The sequence below is a fragment of the Nycticebus coucang genome, chromosome 1, assembly GCF_027406575.1.
Source record: "Nycticebus coucang isolate mNycCou1 chromosome 1, mNycCou1.pri, whole genome shotgun sequence".
Classification (NCBI taxonomy): domain Eukaryota; kingdom Metazoa; phylum Chordata; class Mammalia; order Primates; family Lorisidae; genus Nycticebus; species Nycticebus coucang.
This window is the reverse complement of record NC_069780.1, coordinates 97,795,754-97,813,003: the sequence shown is the minus strand read 5'-3', so window position 1 is coordinate 97,813,003 and position 17,250 is coordinate 97,795,754. Positions and strand designations below refer to the sequence as shown.

The 17,250-nt window shown below is 46.5% G+C and overlaps 1 protein-coding gene across 2 annotated transcripts in view; it reads left to right on the top strand.

The window, feature by feature from the left end:
- Positions 1-2,930, top strand: part of IRF2 (interferon regulatory factor 2) — a 96,947-nt gene extending 94,017 nt beyond the window's left edge. For both annotated transcript variants that reach the window (XM_053584711.1, XM_053584717.1), the window contains exons 8-9: positions 383-429; positions 1,607-2,930. In XM_053584711.1, the coding sequence (XP_053440686.1) occupies positions 383-429; positions 1,607-1,915 (356 nt within the window). In that variant the 3' untranslated portion in view covers positions 1,916-2,930. The remainder of the gene's footprint in view (positions 1-382; positions 430-1,606) is intronic.
- The last annotated feature ends 14,320 nt before the right edge of the window (positions 2,931-17,250 follow it).

Genomic DNA, 17,250 nt, shown 5'->3' with positions numbered 1-17,250 from the left:
ATGATCCTGGAAAACTTGGAGAACGTCCAGTCTGCCTTGTGCTGTAAGTGAAATGGTCAGTGTGGCCTGGAGGAGGGGACCAGAATGGGCATGGCGGACAGAGCTGCGGTGCCGGGGGCACTCGGAGACCAGCACCCCTCCTGCCAGGTGGTGTAGACACAGCCTGGCCCTTGCAGAGTGAGCCTCCCATCACCTCTCAGACTGGCTTTCTCTGGAGCTCCGAGATTAGAGTTAACATCTGCTCGAGCCGCTCCCTCCTACACGGGAAGCAACATGATGAGTTCGTTGAGTTACCTATTTCTCCTTTTGTAAACACACTCCCAGCCTCGGGACCGCCCGAGTGGCAGGACTGATGGCCTTGTGTTTCTCTCTTTCTGAACAGAAAGTGAAACAACTGACAGTGTGCCCAGTGATGAGGAGAACACCGAGGTAAGCTGGCTGCCACCCTCACCCATGCTGCTCGCTGCTGCGGGTCACGCGCCTTGGCTTCCTTTGAGTTTCACTTTTGGAGTTTTGTTGTGTTGTAAAATACATGTCACTTACAATTTACCATGCTTTGGATATTTGGGTTATAAAATCCAGGGCTGGGAACTGAATGGGAAGAGAGGTAAATGTCACCACCAGGAGAGCGGCTGAGACGGCAGGAAAAGGGAATTGAAGTTGAGGCCAGGAAATGTTATGTTTTTATCACCATAAACATCCTCATTTACAAGTAGGCGTAGTTCATCCCTCACGGCCAGAAGCAGTGACCAGGAAGTCTCCCCGCCTGCCCGTGGAGCCCCTGGCCCTCAAGTCTGGGCCCCGAGGCTGGTGTCAGGTCCAGCCCTGATCCCGAATGGGCCTGTTTCCCATTCCCTCTGTTGGCGGGGCCCACACAGTGGCAGGAAGAGGCTGTGATGCTGGCGAGAAGTGTCACTGCCTGCTCTGGCTCTTCTTGATGTGTGATAAAGGGAGGAAGAGGCAGAGAGGGAGAGAGGCTCATGTGGTTTGAAACGGTGGCTTCCCGGTGTCCTAAACCCTTTCCAGGAAAGTGTAGGAAAGGCAATAGGTCCACGTGCTCACATGTGTCCAGACCCTGTGTCTCCAAGGTCACGACTCCAGCCCCTTCTTTGAATGAAGCCAGCCCCAAGGCCAGCCGCTTGCTGGGCACCCTGAAGCCCTAAGTCACCTCTGTTTGAATGCAGTCAAGGGGCACTCGCTGTTTGTCACTAAGCTCCTCCCTTCCTTTCCTCTTCAACAAGTTGACACAAGACCTGAGTGGACCAGCAGTGAGGAACCAAGTCCCCCTGACAGATGGGCCACCATGGCCCTGCCATGGTGGGGCAGAATCAAGCTGCTGCCTTCATGGAATAGTCTGGGCCGGTTTTCTTAGAAGTAGCAAATGGGAATTGATTTTTTTTAAAAGAGGGAAGAGAAACAGTTACTTAGGGTGTGAATATCTGGGCAAAGCTTCCAGCAGAGGAAGATAGAGTTACAAGTTTTGTTTATCCCACAGTTCTTAAAGAATTCTGTGAAAACACCAGCACACAGAAATTGCGTGTGTTTTCACAAAGCCCATCCTGTAGAGGGAAAGGGACATTGATATCTTACTTATTTTCTTTGAAAGGGTCGGCCACACTGGTGGAAGAGGAACATCGAAGGCAAACAGTACCTCAGCAACACTGGCACGCAGAGCTCCTGTCCACTGCCAGGCATGGTGACCTTCGTCACGTCCAACAAGCCCGACCTCCAGGTCACCATCAAAAAGGAGAGCTATCCACTGCCTTACAACAGCTCCTGGCCCCCCTTCCCCGATCTCTCCATCCCTCCGCCCGTGACGCCAGCACCCAGCAGCAGTCGGCCAGACCGGGAGACCCGAGCCAGCGTCATCAAGAAGACATCGGACATCACCCAGGCCCGAGTCAAGAGCTGTTAAGCCTCTGACCTTCCCCTGTGGTTGTTGGGGGTTTCTTGGCTTTGTTTGGTGGTTTGTTTGTATTTTATTTTTATTTTGTTTCTCTCCGACACCTATTTTAGATAAATCTAAGGGAAAAAAAGCCTTGACAATAGAACACTCATTTAACTCAGGACTCCAGCCACTGATGGACGTGTGTTCCTAGAGCCTGCTGGACCTCCAGGGCTACTCCCTCAAGTTCAAGGACCAACACCCAAATGGGCAGTGGAGGCACTGCATTTGCCTGCGGGCAAGGCCGGCATGATGGAGTGGATGCCTCAGAGCGGATGAGAAAATGTGAACGAGCTGGAATTTTTTATTCTTGTGAATATGTACATAGGGCGGTCCTAGTGGCCTGCAGTCTGCTTCGCACCTTATCTCTAAGCACTTACAGATAGCCTTCTCTTGATCTTGCTCTTTGTCACAGTGCAGCCAGCCTCCCCCTCTGCCCTGTCCCCCAGCCCTGCCACCCACCCCATCCTGTCCCTTCCTCCGCTTCCTCCCCTCGGAGGCTCCGCTCTACGTCCAGAGGGAGAAGAAGAAAATGAACTTCTCCACAGATGTCCCATTTTAAGACTGCTTTAAAAAGAGAGAGAGAGAGAATCTTTCTAATCTGCCATGCTTGAATGCCACGCGGTACAAAGGAAAACGATCATGGAAATATTATGCAAATTCCCAGATTGGAAGACAAAAGTACTCCTAATCCTAACCAGAGCAAGCTTTTTTATTTTTTATACTGGGAGGGGGGTGGGGAATATTTTATTCAAGGTAAAATTCTAAATAAGATATAATTGTTTTTTATCTTTTCTACAGCAAATTTATAATTTTAAGATTCCTTTTCTTGTTTATCAGCAGTTGTTATTACATCTTTGTGGCACAAGTTTTTTTTTTTTTTTAATTTTGTAAAGGTGAAGAAAAGCTTTTACGAGCTCATGTAGCAATCAGATTATCCTGTGGATTGATAATAAATGAATATGATATATAGTTAAATTTTTAATGGGCATCACTCCTGGCTTTGTCTGTTGTCTACTTTGAAAGAGCATGATTGTGGGACAGGACTGGCAATGTATTCTTTCTTCCTGGAGCCCCAATTTTTCTCTTGCTGACCATAAGACACCTTGGAGGTTCCTAGTGTGAGGCTGCAAACGCGACGGTCTCTCCTGGCGGCCTCTCCTGGTGTTGACCCCAGGCCAGGCCCAGTGCTAAGTGTTTTACACGAGTTTTCTTCGGCACTCAGCAGCATGTGCTCCAGAGTGGGTATCTGTCTCTGTTTTGTGTGGAGAAAATGAAGACTTAGGGTAAAGTCACCTTCACTCAGGATCAGAGAACTCAAGTCTGGCGTGACGATGGGGTTTTGTTGTTTTTCTTTTTTAGTATGTTCATCATCTTAAAATTTATCATTTATTTGTGTTGGGAATATTCATTATCAAGAGGGGGTCCTTTTAGGCACTGTTCCGCTTTGCTTTGAGTAGATTTCACTCAGCTCTGTCCTTTCCCTGTTTCATCCACAGGCTTACACATGTAGCTATGACTGGAGTTTTATGTTTCTGTCACTGACAGGGTACAAGGATAAGATTAAAAAATAGATAAGGGGCTGGGTGCAGTGGCTCACACCTGTAATCCCAGCACTCTGGGAAGCCAAGGCAGGAAGATTACTTAAGCTCAGGAGTTCAAGACCAGTCCAAGCAAGCGTGAGACTCCCATCTCTATTAAAATTTTAAAAAGTAGCTGGACATAGTGTCGGGCACATGTAGTCCCAGCTATACGGGAGGCTGAGGCAGGAGGATCGCTTGAGCCCAGGAGTTTGAGGTTGCTGTGAGCTATGATGCCTCTGCACCCTACCCTGGATGATAGAGTAAGACTCTGTCTCAAAAGAGAAAAATAAAGGAAGAAAGAAACAGATAATACTTATTGGGCTCTGATTCCATGTCACTCACTTTTCTTTCTATGACTTGGGGCTTTTGACATAGGCACTTTCCTCAAAACTTAGAGTGTGTCTTTTGGAGTAAGACTTCAAGGACACCCATCTCTGTCACCTCTATGGCATTGCAAGACCTAGACCTGGCCTTCGGAAAGCCGCTGACCTCACACACATGCAGGGTATCTGTGAAATCAGAATACTAAGCTGCCTACCTGTTACTGGTGGGTTATGGAGGAGATTGCTAAGTTAATATTTGAAAAGGTGACTTGGACGAAAGGACAAAGGGCTATTTTTATGCCTATCCAGATGTGTGGCTGCAGATATAATGAGCAGTCATAAAATTATCCAGCCTTAAATAGAAGTCAGCCAAACTGTTTTCGTGGTTTACAGCCGTGGTTGAAATGCCACCCATTGGTGGTGGCCTAGTCCTGTGAGAGCACCTTGTTGGCTGTCTGTCTCAATTTCTTAGTGGGAAGAAGAGAGGCTCTATGCTTTCCAGTTAAGACCTCTTTTTCTCAGTTCATTTGTGACTTAGATCGGCCGGGTGCGGTGGCTCACGCCTTGTCATACCAACACTCTGGGAGGCCAAGGCAGGAGGATCTGAGCTCAGGAGTTCCAGACCAGACTGAGCAAGAGCCAGACCTGTCTGTACTAAAAATGGAAAAACTAGCTGAGCATGGTGGTGGGCGTCTTTAGTCCCAGCTACTTGGGAGGCTGAGGCAGGATTATCGCTTCAGCCCAGGAGACTGAAGTTGCTGTGAGCTATGATGCCACCCCGGCATTCTACACAGGGCGACAGAGTGAGATTGTCTCTCAAATAAATCTTTTTTTATTTATTATTATTTTGGGGGTGGGATTCATTGAGGGTACAATAAGCCAGGTTACACTGATTGCATTTGTTAGGTAAAGTCCCTCTTGCAATCATGTCTTGCCCCCAGAAGATGTGATGTGCACCAAGGCCCCATCCCCCTCCCTCCTTCCCTCTTTCTGCTTTTCCTTCCGGCCCCCCCATAACCTTAATTGTCATTAATTGTCCTCATATCAAAATTGAGTACATAGGATTCATGCTTCTCTATTCTTGTGATGCTTTACTAAGAATAATGTCTTCCACTTCCATCCAGGTTAATACAAAGGATGTAAAGTCTCCATTTTTTTTAATAGCTGAATAGTATTCCATGGTATACATATACCACAGCTTGTTAATCCATTCCTGGGTTGGTGGGCATTTAGGCTGTTTACACATTTTGGCGATTGTAAATTGAGCTGCAATAAACAGTCTAGTACAAGTGTCCTTATGACAAGAGGATTTTTTTCCTTCTGGGTAGATGCCCAATAATGGGATTGCAGGATCAAATGGGAGGTCTAGCTTGAGTGCTTTGAGGTTTCTCAATACATCCTTCCAGAAAGGTTGTACTAGTTTGCAGTCCCACCAGCAGTGTAAAAGTGTTCCCTTCTCTCCACATCCACGCCAGCATCTGCAGTTTTGAGATTTTGTGATGTGGGCCATTCTCACTGGGGTTAGATGGTATCTCAGGGTGGTTTTGATTTGCATTTCTCTAATAAATAGGGATGATGAACATTCAAATAAATCTTTTTATCTGGTAATCAGACGTATACAACAAGTGGAACAAAATTCAAGATCTGGAAACACACAATTTAAGTACCAAAGATGATATACCATTGCCATTTAGGCCGTGAAACGAGAACCATGCTGAAAGTATTTCTGAGAAAGGCCGTACTGTATTGAAGGTAACATTTGCCAGTAGCCTTGGAAAATAAGCTGGTGACCCAGAACCTAGAGTTGAGACAGAGAAGGAAACAAAAAGAAGATGGGGCATCTGGTGGACTCAAGCTCAGGCTTTGCTGTCCCTTAGGGGAAGTATTGTGCTGCTTTTAGTTGGCATCTGTGTGAGCTGATATCCTTTTACGATGGGCTTGGTTATGTGAGTGTCGGCCTGTTTGTGTGAGGGAACCTAAGTGTAATCGCCTTTGGGACAATAGCCTCCATTCTCTGCAGCCATTCTGTGGGTCACTCCCTTGATAAGGAACTCATTGTACAGCTGTGAATGACTCAGGGACGAGTGCTTCCACCCAGCACACCTGACACAAAGGGCTTCCAAAACGCGGCCTGAAGGTCTAAATAATCCATGCTCAGCCAGGGCCATCTTCCTATGCTTTGATGAAGTTAACTGCCAAAGACAGTGTTTAGTCTATTTTAAATATATTTGTAGAGAAGAAATAAACGTGGATAAGAAACACAAATTCTTGGATGTCAAAACCTTAAAATCATTTCCTTCTATTTCCCCAGAATGCAAAATGCACTATACCAACCCATGTTGTGTGTCGATACTGCTGACATAGCATCAGAGGAAGGATGAAGGTGACTGCTTTGGTTTTGGGAGTCAGGAGTTTTCAAACTGGTGCTTTTGTAAGGTACTTTGCATGTGAATGAAAAAGGTGTCAAGCCTCCAAAGGCCTCCTGACCCTAATTCACAAAGAGGTGGAACATTAGACATTCCTTTTACCTGAGACTGTTCTTTTTGGAGGGGGGTTGTTTGTTTTCTTTTGTTTTGTTTTGTTTTGAAAGGTCTCACTCTGTCCTCACAGCTCGCAGCAACCTCAAACTCCTGAGCTCAAGTGATCCTCCTGCCTCAGCCTCCCAAGTAGCTAGGACCATAGGCACCTACCACCACACCCAGCTAGTTTTAGAGATGACATCTTGCTCTTGCTCAGGCTGATCTTGATCTACTGAGCTCAAGGCATCTATCTGCCTCAGCCTCCTAGAGTGCTGGGATTACAGGTGTGAACCACCATGCCTGGAGTTGAGGCTGTTCTTTGAAAGCTGAATTCATTAGGTTTTTAAAGCCCCCTGTTATTATAGCTTGGGACAAACTGGCCTGGATAAAAGGTGAAAGTTAAGAACCCTGCCATTCTGCCCAGTTTCTACTGAAGAGAGACAAAGAACCAGAAAAAGGGTTGCAAACATAGCCAAACTGGGCCTCCGGCATGCAGGGGTCAGATATCCAATGTCTCCAAACCTGCTTTGGAAAGAGAATGGAGGCAGAAGCTGGTCTTGACCTGCTGGTTTTCAGCCTCCTCCCTTTTCCTGAAACTATTCTGTGGTGTGTTCAGGGCCAGGACAGTGGGACCCACCAGGACAGGAACCTGGCCAACCCTCCCTCTGTCCTCAGGTTGCAGTGGACCCCTCCCCGGGGCATCCCAGGTGGGTGGGTGTCTGTCCCCCACAGGGCTGTCAGCTTCCTGAGACTGTCTTCTTTTCTTTGTGTCCCAACATGTGCAACAAGGTCAGGGACCTGTTAGGCAATTACCACCACATTTCCTCCTCCCCTGCCCTCACCATTCCCAATGTCAAGGGAACAGGATTGCGACCCTCAGCTGTGCCCTTCAGGAACGTGGCCAGCTGTACACCTGGAGAGGACACCCTGGGCTGTGTGAATCTCCAGGTGGGGAGGTACAGGAAGATGGTGAATTCTCCGATGTCCCCTCCCGAAACTGCCTGGCCTCTGGGCCCCACCCTGCCCCATGGACCTGGTGCCATCTCCTGCCTGGGTTCAGGCACGGCCAGACCTGCTGTGCTGGGACAGATGAGGGGGTAGTGGTGGTTTTCTTCTGCGGCCACAATGATAACAGGTGCAGGGGCGCTTGGTCTCTGCTTCTGAAAATAGTATCTAGAAGGAAGGAAGTGGTCAGGCCTAATAAACAGTTTGAACAAAAATGTTAAGTCTGTCCAAGAACCTGGGTCATGCTGTGAAAGGATCAAGATGGGAAGTTTCAGACACATAGTCTGAAAAGAGCATGTTCTAGAATCCTCTGACCCAAGTTTCTTTATAAGAAAAGCAGCAGGCATGCTTTTCTGCTCAGAGCAAGCACCCTTTGGAGGTTTGGTCATTTTCTCCGTATCTGCTTTATAAACATGTTCAGACTGAGGTTACTGGCTCTGTGGAATGCATTCTGCTGGGATTGTGCAATGGCTGCTCAGTTAACCCCTTCTGTGCATAGCTGCAGAGACACCCCTGTGGCAAGCAGCAGCCTGGACAGTGAAAACAGCTGATTTTAGAAACACAACTGCTCCTGCAGGTGCCAACAACATTCAACAACAGCACCTCTGAGTTTCAACTTGTGTTGAGAAAAATGTTTTGCAACTCGAGCACCCCAAACATCCCTCTACGTGAATCACCAGGATGTTCCATCAGCTGATAGCTTGTCGAGGATCTGAGATGGATCAAGGTGCCAGTTCAAAGGAGTCGACATTTCGGATTCACACGTTCTACTTGGAACATGTTGCCTGAAGGATAATGTTAGCAACTAGATGAGGGCCTGTTCCCTATGGCTAATGATGAACTCAACCTTTATTCTTGCCTAGAATTAAATTTGGTTTTTTAATTTATTTTTATGTATTTATTTTTTTGAGACAGAATCTCACTCAGTCGCCATGTGTAGAGTGTCATCAAAGCTCAGAGCAACTCAGACTCTTGGGCTCAACCAATCCTCCTGCCTCAGCCTCTGGAGTATCAGGAACTATCGGTGCAGCTAGTTTTCTATTTTTAGTAGAGACAGGGGGTCTTGTTCTTGCTCAGGCTGTCTCGAACTCCTGAGCACAAGGGATCCTTCTTCCTTGGCCTTCCAGTGGCTGGGATTACAAGTACCCTGTTTCCCCCAAAATAAGACATCCTCCAAAAATAAGACCTACTTACAGGAAAGATAAGGCGTCCCCTGAAAATAAGACCTAGCGCATCTTTGGGAGCACACCTTAAAATAAGACACTGTCTTATTTTCGGAGAAACAGGGTATGAGCCACTGAACTTGACATTCTAGAATTAACACTGACATATTCTCTCAGAGTCCACTCATCTGTCTCCCAAAGCTTGACTTCTCTGGGGTTGTAAAATGAACACAACTTTTTTGTTAGTTTGTTTTTTGAGACAGTCTCACTCTGTCTTCTTGGGTAGAGTGCTGTGGCATCATAGCTCACAGCAACCTCAAACTCTTGGGCTTAAACGATTCTCTTGCTTTAGCCTTCCTGAATAACAGGAACTATAGGTGCCCACCACCATGGCCAGCTAGTTTTTCTATTTTTAGTAGAGACAGGGTCTCACTTTTGCTGAAGTTGGTCTCAAACACTTGAGCTCCAGCCCATCTTTACTGCTATAATCATTCCTCTCGGAAATTTGTGATCACATTTTTAAAGTAACTGTGAAATACAGAAGAGATTTCCCAGGCTCAACTCTAAAATATTCAGGGAACAGGCCAAGTAGGAGCTTTGGTTTAATAAATAAATAAAGTAGGGCCAAGTGCAGTGGCTCGTGCCTGTAATCCCAGCATTCAGGGAGGCTGAGGCAGGAGGAAGGCTTGGTCTCAGAAATTCGAGGCCAGCCTGAGCAAGAGGGAAACCCTATCTCTACTAAAAATAGACAAACCAGCTGAGCATCATGATGGGTGCCTGTAGTCTTAGCTATTCAGAAGGCTGAGGCAGAAGGATCGTTTGAACCCAGAAATTGGAAGTTGCTATGAGCTATGATGACACCACGGCACTCTACCAGGGTGACAGAGTGAGATTCTGTTTCAAAAAAAAAAAATGTAGTTTTTTTTTTTCATTCAACACTAGTCCCACTATTTTCAAAAAAAAAAGATGTAGTTTTTTTTTTCATTCAACACTATTCCCACTATTTTCTGGTAGTGTTCTTAAATATTAAGAGCTGTTACAGAGAACAGTGCCTGTGGCTCAGTGGGTAGGGCGTCAGCCCCATATACCGAGGGTGGCAGGTTCAAGCCCAGCCCTGGCCAAACTGCAACAAAAAATAGCCGGGCATTGTGGCGGGCTCCTGTAGTCCCAGCTACTTGGGAGGCTGAGGCAAAAGAATCGCCTAAGCCCAGGAGTTGGAGGTTGCTGTGAGCTGTGACACCACAGCACTCTACTGAGGGCGATAAAGTGAGACTCTGTCTCTAAAAAAAAAAAAGGCACTGTTATAGAAATGAATAGAACCTAGGCAGGCATTGTGGCAGGCGCCTGTAGTCCCAGCTACTTGGGAGGCTGAGGCAAGAGAATTGCATAAGCCCAAGAGTTGGAGGTTGCTGTGAGCTATGACGCCACAGCACTCTACCCAGGGCAACACCTTGAGACTCTGTCTCAAAGAAAAAAAAAGAAGTGAATAGAACCAAGTCCTGGTTCTTGTGGACTTTAAATTCCAGTAGGGTGGACATTCAGCCAACAAAGAAAAGTAGTCTCTGGGAGATGCTATATGCTAAGGAGAAAAATAAAGCTGGTGAGGGAGACAGACGGTGATGGAGACGCTCAAAGCTTTCGTTTTAAGAGCTTAAAGGATTGATCACAGGGTTGGGGCTGCAAAAATCAGCAGTTAGAGGGAGAGAAGGAAAACAGCGTTATCAGCAGTGCTCAGTTGCAGGAAGCAGAAACCACACTAGCTATTTTAAGCAGAAAGGAATCAACGAGAGAACAGCAGGGGTTTCCAACTGTGGGGATCCTGGAGGACCTGCCATTCCAGGTGCCACCACCTCTGCCACCAATGCATAGGTAGGAAAGAACTGACTGAGGACATTGCCCAAACTGTCTCATGACACCCGGGAAGTCAGTGGCTCACCATGGAGACACTGCTTCAGAATGTACTGGTGTATATAGTTGTCTTTGCTAATGGTCACCGCCAAATCAGCAGGACAGTGGCTCCTGCCTCATCCTGGCTTCCGTATCGATGCAGGTACTCTTGCAAATACCTGCATCGATATGACCTAACTCATAATTTGAATCCCAGCAGCAAGCAGGACTGAGATGTGGTTCTGGAATGCCAGCCTCTGCAGCAGAGGGAGGCTCAGAAGACAGGAGTGAGAGCGGATGTGAGGGCCTCCTCAGGGCACCCGTCACGCCGTGAGAGGCCACTCTGCGGAGAATACTAAAGGCAGAGAAAAGCCCAGGTTGAGACTATGCGGAGAATGGCATCTTCATCCCATTTTCTCCAGTGTGTATGGGAAGGCAACATTATGCAGCGGGAAGAGTGTATGGTGGTTTGTTTTGTTAGTTTTTATGACAGAGTCTCACTCTGTCACGCTGGGTAGAGTGCTGTGGCATCACAGCTCACAGCAACCTCCAACTCTTGGGCTAAAGTGATCCTCCTGCCTCAGCCTCCTGAATAGCTGGAACTACAGGCGCCCACCAAAACACGCGGATAATTTTTTTATTTTTTGTAGAGATGGGGGTCTCACTCTTGCTCAGGCTTAAACTCCTGACCTCAAGGGATCCTCCTTTCTCAGCCCCCCAAAGTGTTGGGATTACAGGCATGAGCCACCACAGCCAGCCAAGAGTGTATGTGTTTGAAACCATACAAGCCTGGGTTCAAGTCTCACTTATTTGCCAATGACTTTGGGCATATTTCTTAATATCCATGGCTGTGTTTACTCATCCATGTGAAGCAGTGAAGACTCTTATTGGGATCAGACATCTACTCTTCCAAATACATTTTTTTTTTTTTTTGGTAAATTTCAGTAGTGCCTTCCGGTGCTGGTGGGACGGACAGAGGGTGAAGAAACCCAACCCTCTCATGTGCCACCCAGGGACATTTGGCAATGTGGAAAACGAGGCTTTTCCTGACCAAAGGACTCAGCCTGGAGAAATGGGCTATATCTGAAAGCCTGTGTACTGAGAGAAAGGTGCCCGTGGAGGATGTCAGGGTCAGAAAAGAGAGGAAAGAGTTTCTTGCCGTCCCAATACAGGTGTTGCTCTTAACTATCCAGTAACAGTGTGGCTGAGGCAGGAAGGGCCAGGGCTGAAGAGCAGGACCCTGAGGTCACCTGGCTGCTGGGGAGAGGCAGAGGGCATCGTCACTCTCACCTTGGGCTGGGTGTGTGTGAGAGGGGCACTAAACCCCACCCCCAAGGCGACCCTTCCTGGAAATTCCTTCCAAAAACATAAGCATCTTGGCCTGGTTTGGCTTTGCCCTCCTGAGTAGGTTCTTATCATTTATTTCTAGATGTGGCAACTTAAAGGACTAGCTGGAAATTGTTTCACCAGTGGCAAGGCAGAACCATGACCAGTAAACAGGAAGGGAGGGGCTTTTGTGTGAGTGACAACTTATAACCCCACCAAAAGTTTGTTTGCTCTATAACTTTATAAAAATGGAGGGAGGAGGCTCGGCGCCCGTAGCACAGTGCTTAGGGCCCCAGCCACATACACCGAGGCTGGCAGGTTTGAACCTGGCCCAGGCCAGCTAAACGACAATAACAACTGCAACAAAAAAATAGCTGGGCGTTGTGGTGGACGCCTGTAAGTCCCAGCTACTCGGGAAGCTAAGGCAAGAGAATCGCTTAAGCCCAAGAGTTTGAGGTTGCTGTGAGCTTTGATGCCATGGCACTCTACCGAGGGCGATAAAATGAGACTCTGTCTCTTAAAAAAAAAAAAAATGGGGAGAGGAAACCCACCAAAGGCAAGATAATTACACACATGAACGCACGAAACTGCAGAAGACTTCGATAGGATTAGTTCCTCAGTCCTTTATTATTAGAGTCCAGTTGGTGTTTCCCAATTGCCACATGTCATTACTAATTCAAATAATGTTCAGGATCCCAGAGAAGAGGACTGGGTCTTTCTGCATGGCCAAGAAAATATGTGTCTGCCAATGAGCCTTCAGAAATGACATCTGAGCTCGAAGAAATTATTTCAAGGAGCTTGAAATAAGCTGAACTGCTATCTTCTTCCCCTGCTGTCTTTGGGGCTGCTTTTCTCTCCAGACTGCGATTTGAACTCTCTTACCTCCAGGATTGGAGTAGGAAAAGGGGACAGGGGTCATGTGGGCAGAAAGGGAAGAGGGAGGCACAACTTTCTGAGTGATGGGCACAGCTCTGGCTGTCCGCCCAGCTGGACTTCTCAAGGCCTTGTGACTTTTGAAAACTGCCCATTTCCTCCACTACAAGACTCATTTTGTTTTCTCCCATGTTAGTGTTTACAAAATGGGATGTTTCGTGCTTATCCTGTCAAAAGACGCTGCCAGCTGCCAGGCAGAGGAGGGAGCCGCAGACACGGTTGGTGTTGCTGGTGGCCGCACACTCCCAGCCAGCTCCACAGAGGATCCATGCATCTGTTTTGTCACTTCCGTTTTGTTATTTGCATTGGTGGTATCACACACTGTTAACTGAGATTCACATCCCTGATTGTCACTGAAAATATCTTCATAAAGATGACACTGCTTTACTGTATAGAAACAAAAGTCACCGTGTGTGTAAGATTACCCAGGATGTGCCAGGCATGACATGTTGCCCCCCTGTCGCCCCACTGTACGGAGTAAATTATACAATTTTCCAACTGCGGGGAAAGAGGGTGTGACTACTTTATGCATCATATTAAAAAAATTGTTGGCTCGGCGCCCATAAACACAGTGATTACAGTGCCAGCCACATACACCAAGTGTGGCAAATTCAAACCCAGCCCAGGCCAGCTAAACAACTGCAACCAAAAAATGGCCAGGGCACTGGGCCTTGGGCTGGGTGCCTGTAGTTGTAGCTACTTGGGAGACTAAGGCAAGAAAATTGCTTAAGCCCAGGAGTTTAAGGTTGCTGTGAGCTGTGATGCAGCGGCCCTCTACCGAGGGTGACATAGTGAGATTCTGTGTTAAAAAAAAAAAAAATGGTTAACACTTCTGGTCTCAAGCATTTCAGATAAGGGATACAGTACATTAAAATCTCTGTGACTGTGAAAAAAAATTGTTAATTGGGTTCTAGAAACTATCAAAACTTCTAGGGATTTTCAAAAGAGGTTGCGATCGCTCGAGCTCAGGAGTTTGAGATCAATTACTGTGAGCTATGATGATGCCACAGCACACTACCCAGGATGACAGAGTGAGACTCTCTCTAAATAAATAAATAAATAAATAAATAAATAAAATAAAAACCAAAATCATAAGTTTAACCAAAGAGGAGATGCCAACCAATGACTAGAATTGTCTGTGATGCCCTTAAATTATGTCACCAGTGTCGAGTGCCAAAGAGCCCAGGCTCGTGAGCATACCTGAGAAGTGGGGTGTCTTCTATAAGGTGGTGAATTCCAAAATGATTTGGAAGAATATTTAGTCTCTGCTTATGAAATAGGCTAGAGCAGTGGTTCTCAACCTTCCTAATGCCACGGCCCTTTAATACAGTTCCTATGAGTCGCGACCCACAGGTTGAGAACCACTGGGCTGGAGGTAAACTTAGATCATGAAAACAGGATGTAATTGCATGGATAAATGAAAACGGAAGTCATTAAAGAATATGCACAGGAAGTTCGCCCCACCCGCTCCATGCCCTCTATGGTTTTCTATCTTTCCTCTCTTTACCTCCCTCCCTCCCTCCTTTCCTTCTTCTAATCTCTCCCTTCTGTTTTTTTCTCCCACTGCTATAAAACTGATAGAGCATCTCACAACCAACAACATCTTAGAATTGGGGACATAGGGTATTTGTCAGGCCACTTGAGTTGGCCATTGACGGCGAAGGGTTGAGGATTTTAGATGAGCAAGACTATTGGGTCTCTTTAGAGAAGATGGTGGAGCCATGGAGTCAACTGTAGCAGGTGATGGAGACGGCAGCAGCAGCCAGGCTCCTCCAGCCTGTGGAGTGGATGGAGAAAGGGTGAAAGTAAGCACGAGAGGACCATATGGGTAGAAAAGCCAGCGGCAGTCTCCAAAGAAGAGGAGGCAGTGAAGTTAGAGCATTTAGAACCCAAGGTTCGAGCTAGAAGAAATTTTGGTCACTCCTCGCTGAATCCTTTCATTAAACAGATGAGGAAAATTGGCTCCTACAGTAGAAATAATCTGCAGAACAAGGACCAGATCCCAGGTGTCCACCTCCCTGCCTGGGAATTTTCATTTGGAGAAGTCAGGTATGTGCCTGCCCCAGGGCCCTTGCACCTGCTGTTCCCTTTGCCCAGGACCTTTCTTCCCCTGGATAGCCAAATGGCTTTCCTCCTCATCTCCTTCAAGTTTTTGCTTGAATTCCTGTTTCTCACTCAGGCCTTTTCTTACTGTGATAAGGGGACCAGAATATGCAACCTCCAAATATGCCTCTTTATCATATTGATTATTTTGAGAAACTGTAGACATGGCAGGGCATGGTCACTCACACCTGTAATCCCAGCACTCTAGGAGGCCAAGGCAGGAAGATCACTTGAGCTCAGGAGTTTCAGACCAGCCTGAGCAAGAGTGAGATCCCATCTCACATATAGAAAAACTAGCCAGGCACACTGGCAGGCACCTGTAGTCCCAGCTACTCAGGAGGCTGAGGCAGGAGGATCACTTTAGCCCAAGAGTTTGATGTTGCTGTGAGCTGTGATGGTGTGACAGCACTCTACCCAGGGTACAGAGTGAGATTCTGTCTTAAAAAAAAAAAAAAGACAAAGAAAAGAAAAAGAAATTGTAGACACAAGAGTTCAAATCTGAAAACAGATTAGAAGTTCCCCTTTTGTAGGGAAAGTTGACATCTATCTAGGCAATTTCCATTTGTAAGAGTGTCTCCTTCTCAGTACTTAGACAAGAAGGATGACCAAATCACTAGACTCTTATCAATGAAGGAGGCATGGACTCCAGCCAGTAGTACAGACCTCACCCCTGTTCACCTCAATTTTCCCAGGGGGCCTCCCCACAGGGCTCCATCCAGCAGTGCAGGCGAGGACCTGTTGCTCAGCATTTTCATTAACACTTGGCAATAAGTGTCAGCTTTGGAATTCTCTTTATAAGAGCTCGGTCCAGTCTTCCTTAGAATTTTTAAATAGCTCAGCAAGCATTTGTGATCTGATACGAGCAAGGAAACCATTGGCACGGGGAAGAACAAACTGCCTTACATGCACACGTACTCACAGAAAAGCCGTTGCTCTCACCACTTTCTTTTAGTATTTTTGGATGCCAAGCTACCTCACCAAATGCTACACAAATAGCTTTTTCTGGAGTCTACCTCCCGCAAGGGATTAGCACCAATTCTAAGAGATTCTACTTGTCTTGTTTGCAATCTTTGTGCCATTTTAGGACTCTATGTTCCCTTTCCTGTAACTGTACAATAGCGCCATTGCCATGCAGTGCTGCACGGCTTCCTGCTCTCTGCCCGAATTTCCTTGTAATCTCCAGGTGTCTGCTGCAGAGATGAGAGCCCAGGCTTTAGAGGCATTTAGACAAACCCGGGGCCCAGGTGTTCTGTTGTTTGCTATATGCTCACTTAATCTCTTAGCTTGTGCTTTTTTTCTGTAAAAATGAAAATAATATTATTATAGTCTAAGTAGGATCATCATGAAGATTGAATAGGACCCAGCAGTGCAGGGTGTATAAAGCATTCACCACAGTGCCTGGCAATATCAACTACTTCAGTCAATGAAGTCATTATTTTAATAATGGCAGGAAGGGAACAAGGGGACATGCAGTGTGCTTTTCTTTGTTGTGATCCCCAGCAACAAAATGCTCTGCCTTTGCTTAAAATCTTCGGAGACATGCACAGAAATGTTTCAGTGGAGAAGGTGGTGCACAATGTTAGGGATTCTTGGCTGTATTAACTATGTTATAAAATGTTCTGTGGCTTGAAAAAAAGGCTGTCTTAGTGACCAGATGGCTACTAAATCAACAAAGCCTTTATAACATTTCTGGAGAAAGAGGAGGGACACCTCACCAGGTTGGTGATTGTAGAGAAACAGATATGCAAGGTAAAGGGATGTGGGCCCTCTATTGATGATGACAAGAACACTTACAAGAATCCAAAACACCTGTTGTGTCTCTGCATCTTACCTTTGGCATGGCTGAAGAAGGGCATATGTGGCCAGAAATTGTGTGTTGTTGACATGGATGGTCATGTACAATGAACTGAACTTTTCTTTCTTTTTTTTTTTTTTTCTTTTAAAACAGAGTCTCACTTTATCACCCTCAGTAGAGAGCAGTGCTGTCACGCAGCTCACAGCAATCTCCAACTCCTGGGCTTAGATGATTCTCTTGCCTCAGCCTCCCGAGTAGCTGGGACTATAGGTGCCTGCCACAACGCCCGTCTATTTTTGTTGCAGTTTGGCCAGGGCCGGGTTTGAACCCACCACCCTCGGTATCTGGGGCCAGCACCCTACCCACTGAGCCACAGGCGCTGCCCAATGAACACTGAACTTTTCCATGAATATATTATTTTCTTCAAATTTGTTGCACATGGGGGTCCAAGGTGAATATATCACGCTGGCCCTGAGAATTCTTGAAAAGCCTTACTTGGGTGAATTTTGCCAGGGATGGATGAAGGCCTTGGTGTTTGCTTTGTGTGTGTTCAGCATTTACTCTGGGGAACTTGTGGTACTTACCATGTGGCATGGAGGAGGAAGAACAGATTTTATTTATTTATTTTATTTATTTATTTGAGATAAGATTTTTCACTCTTTCATTGT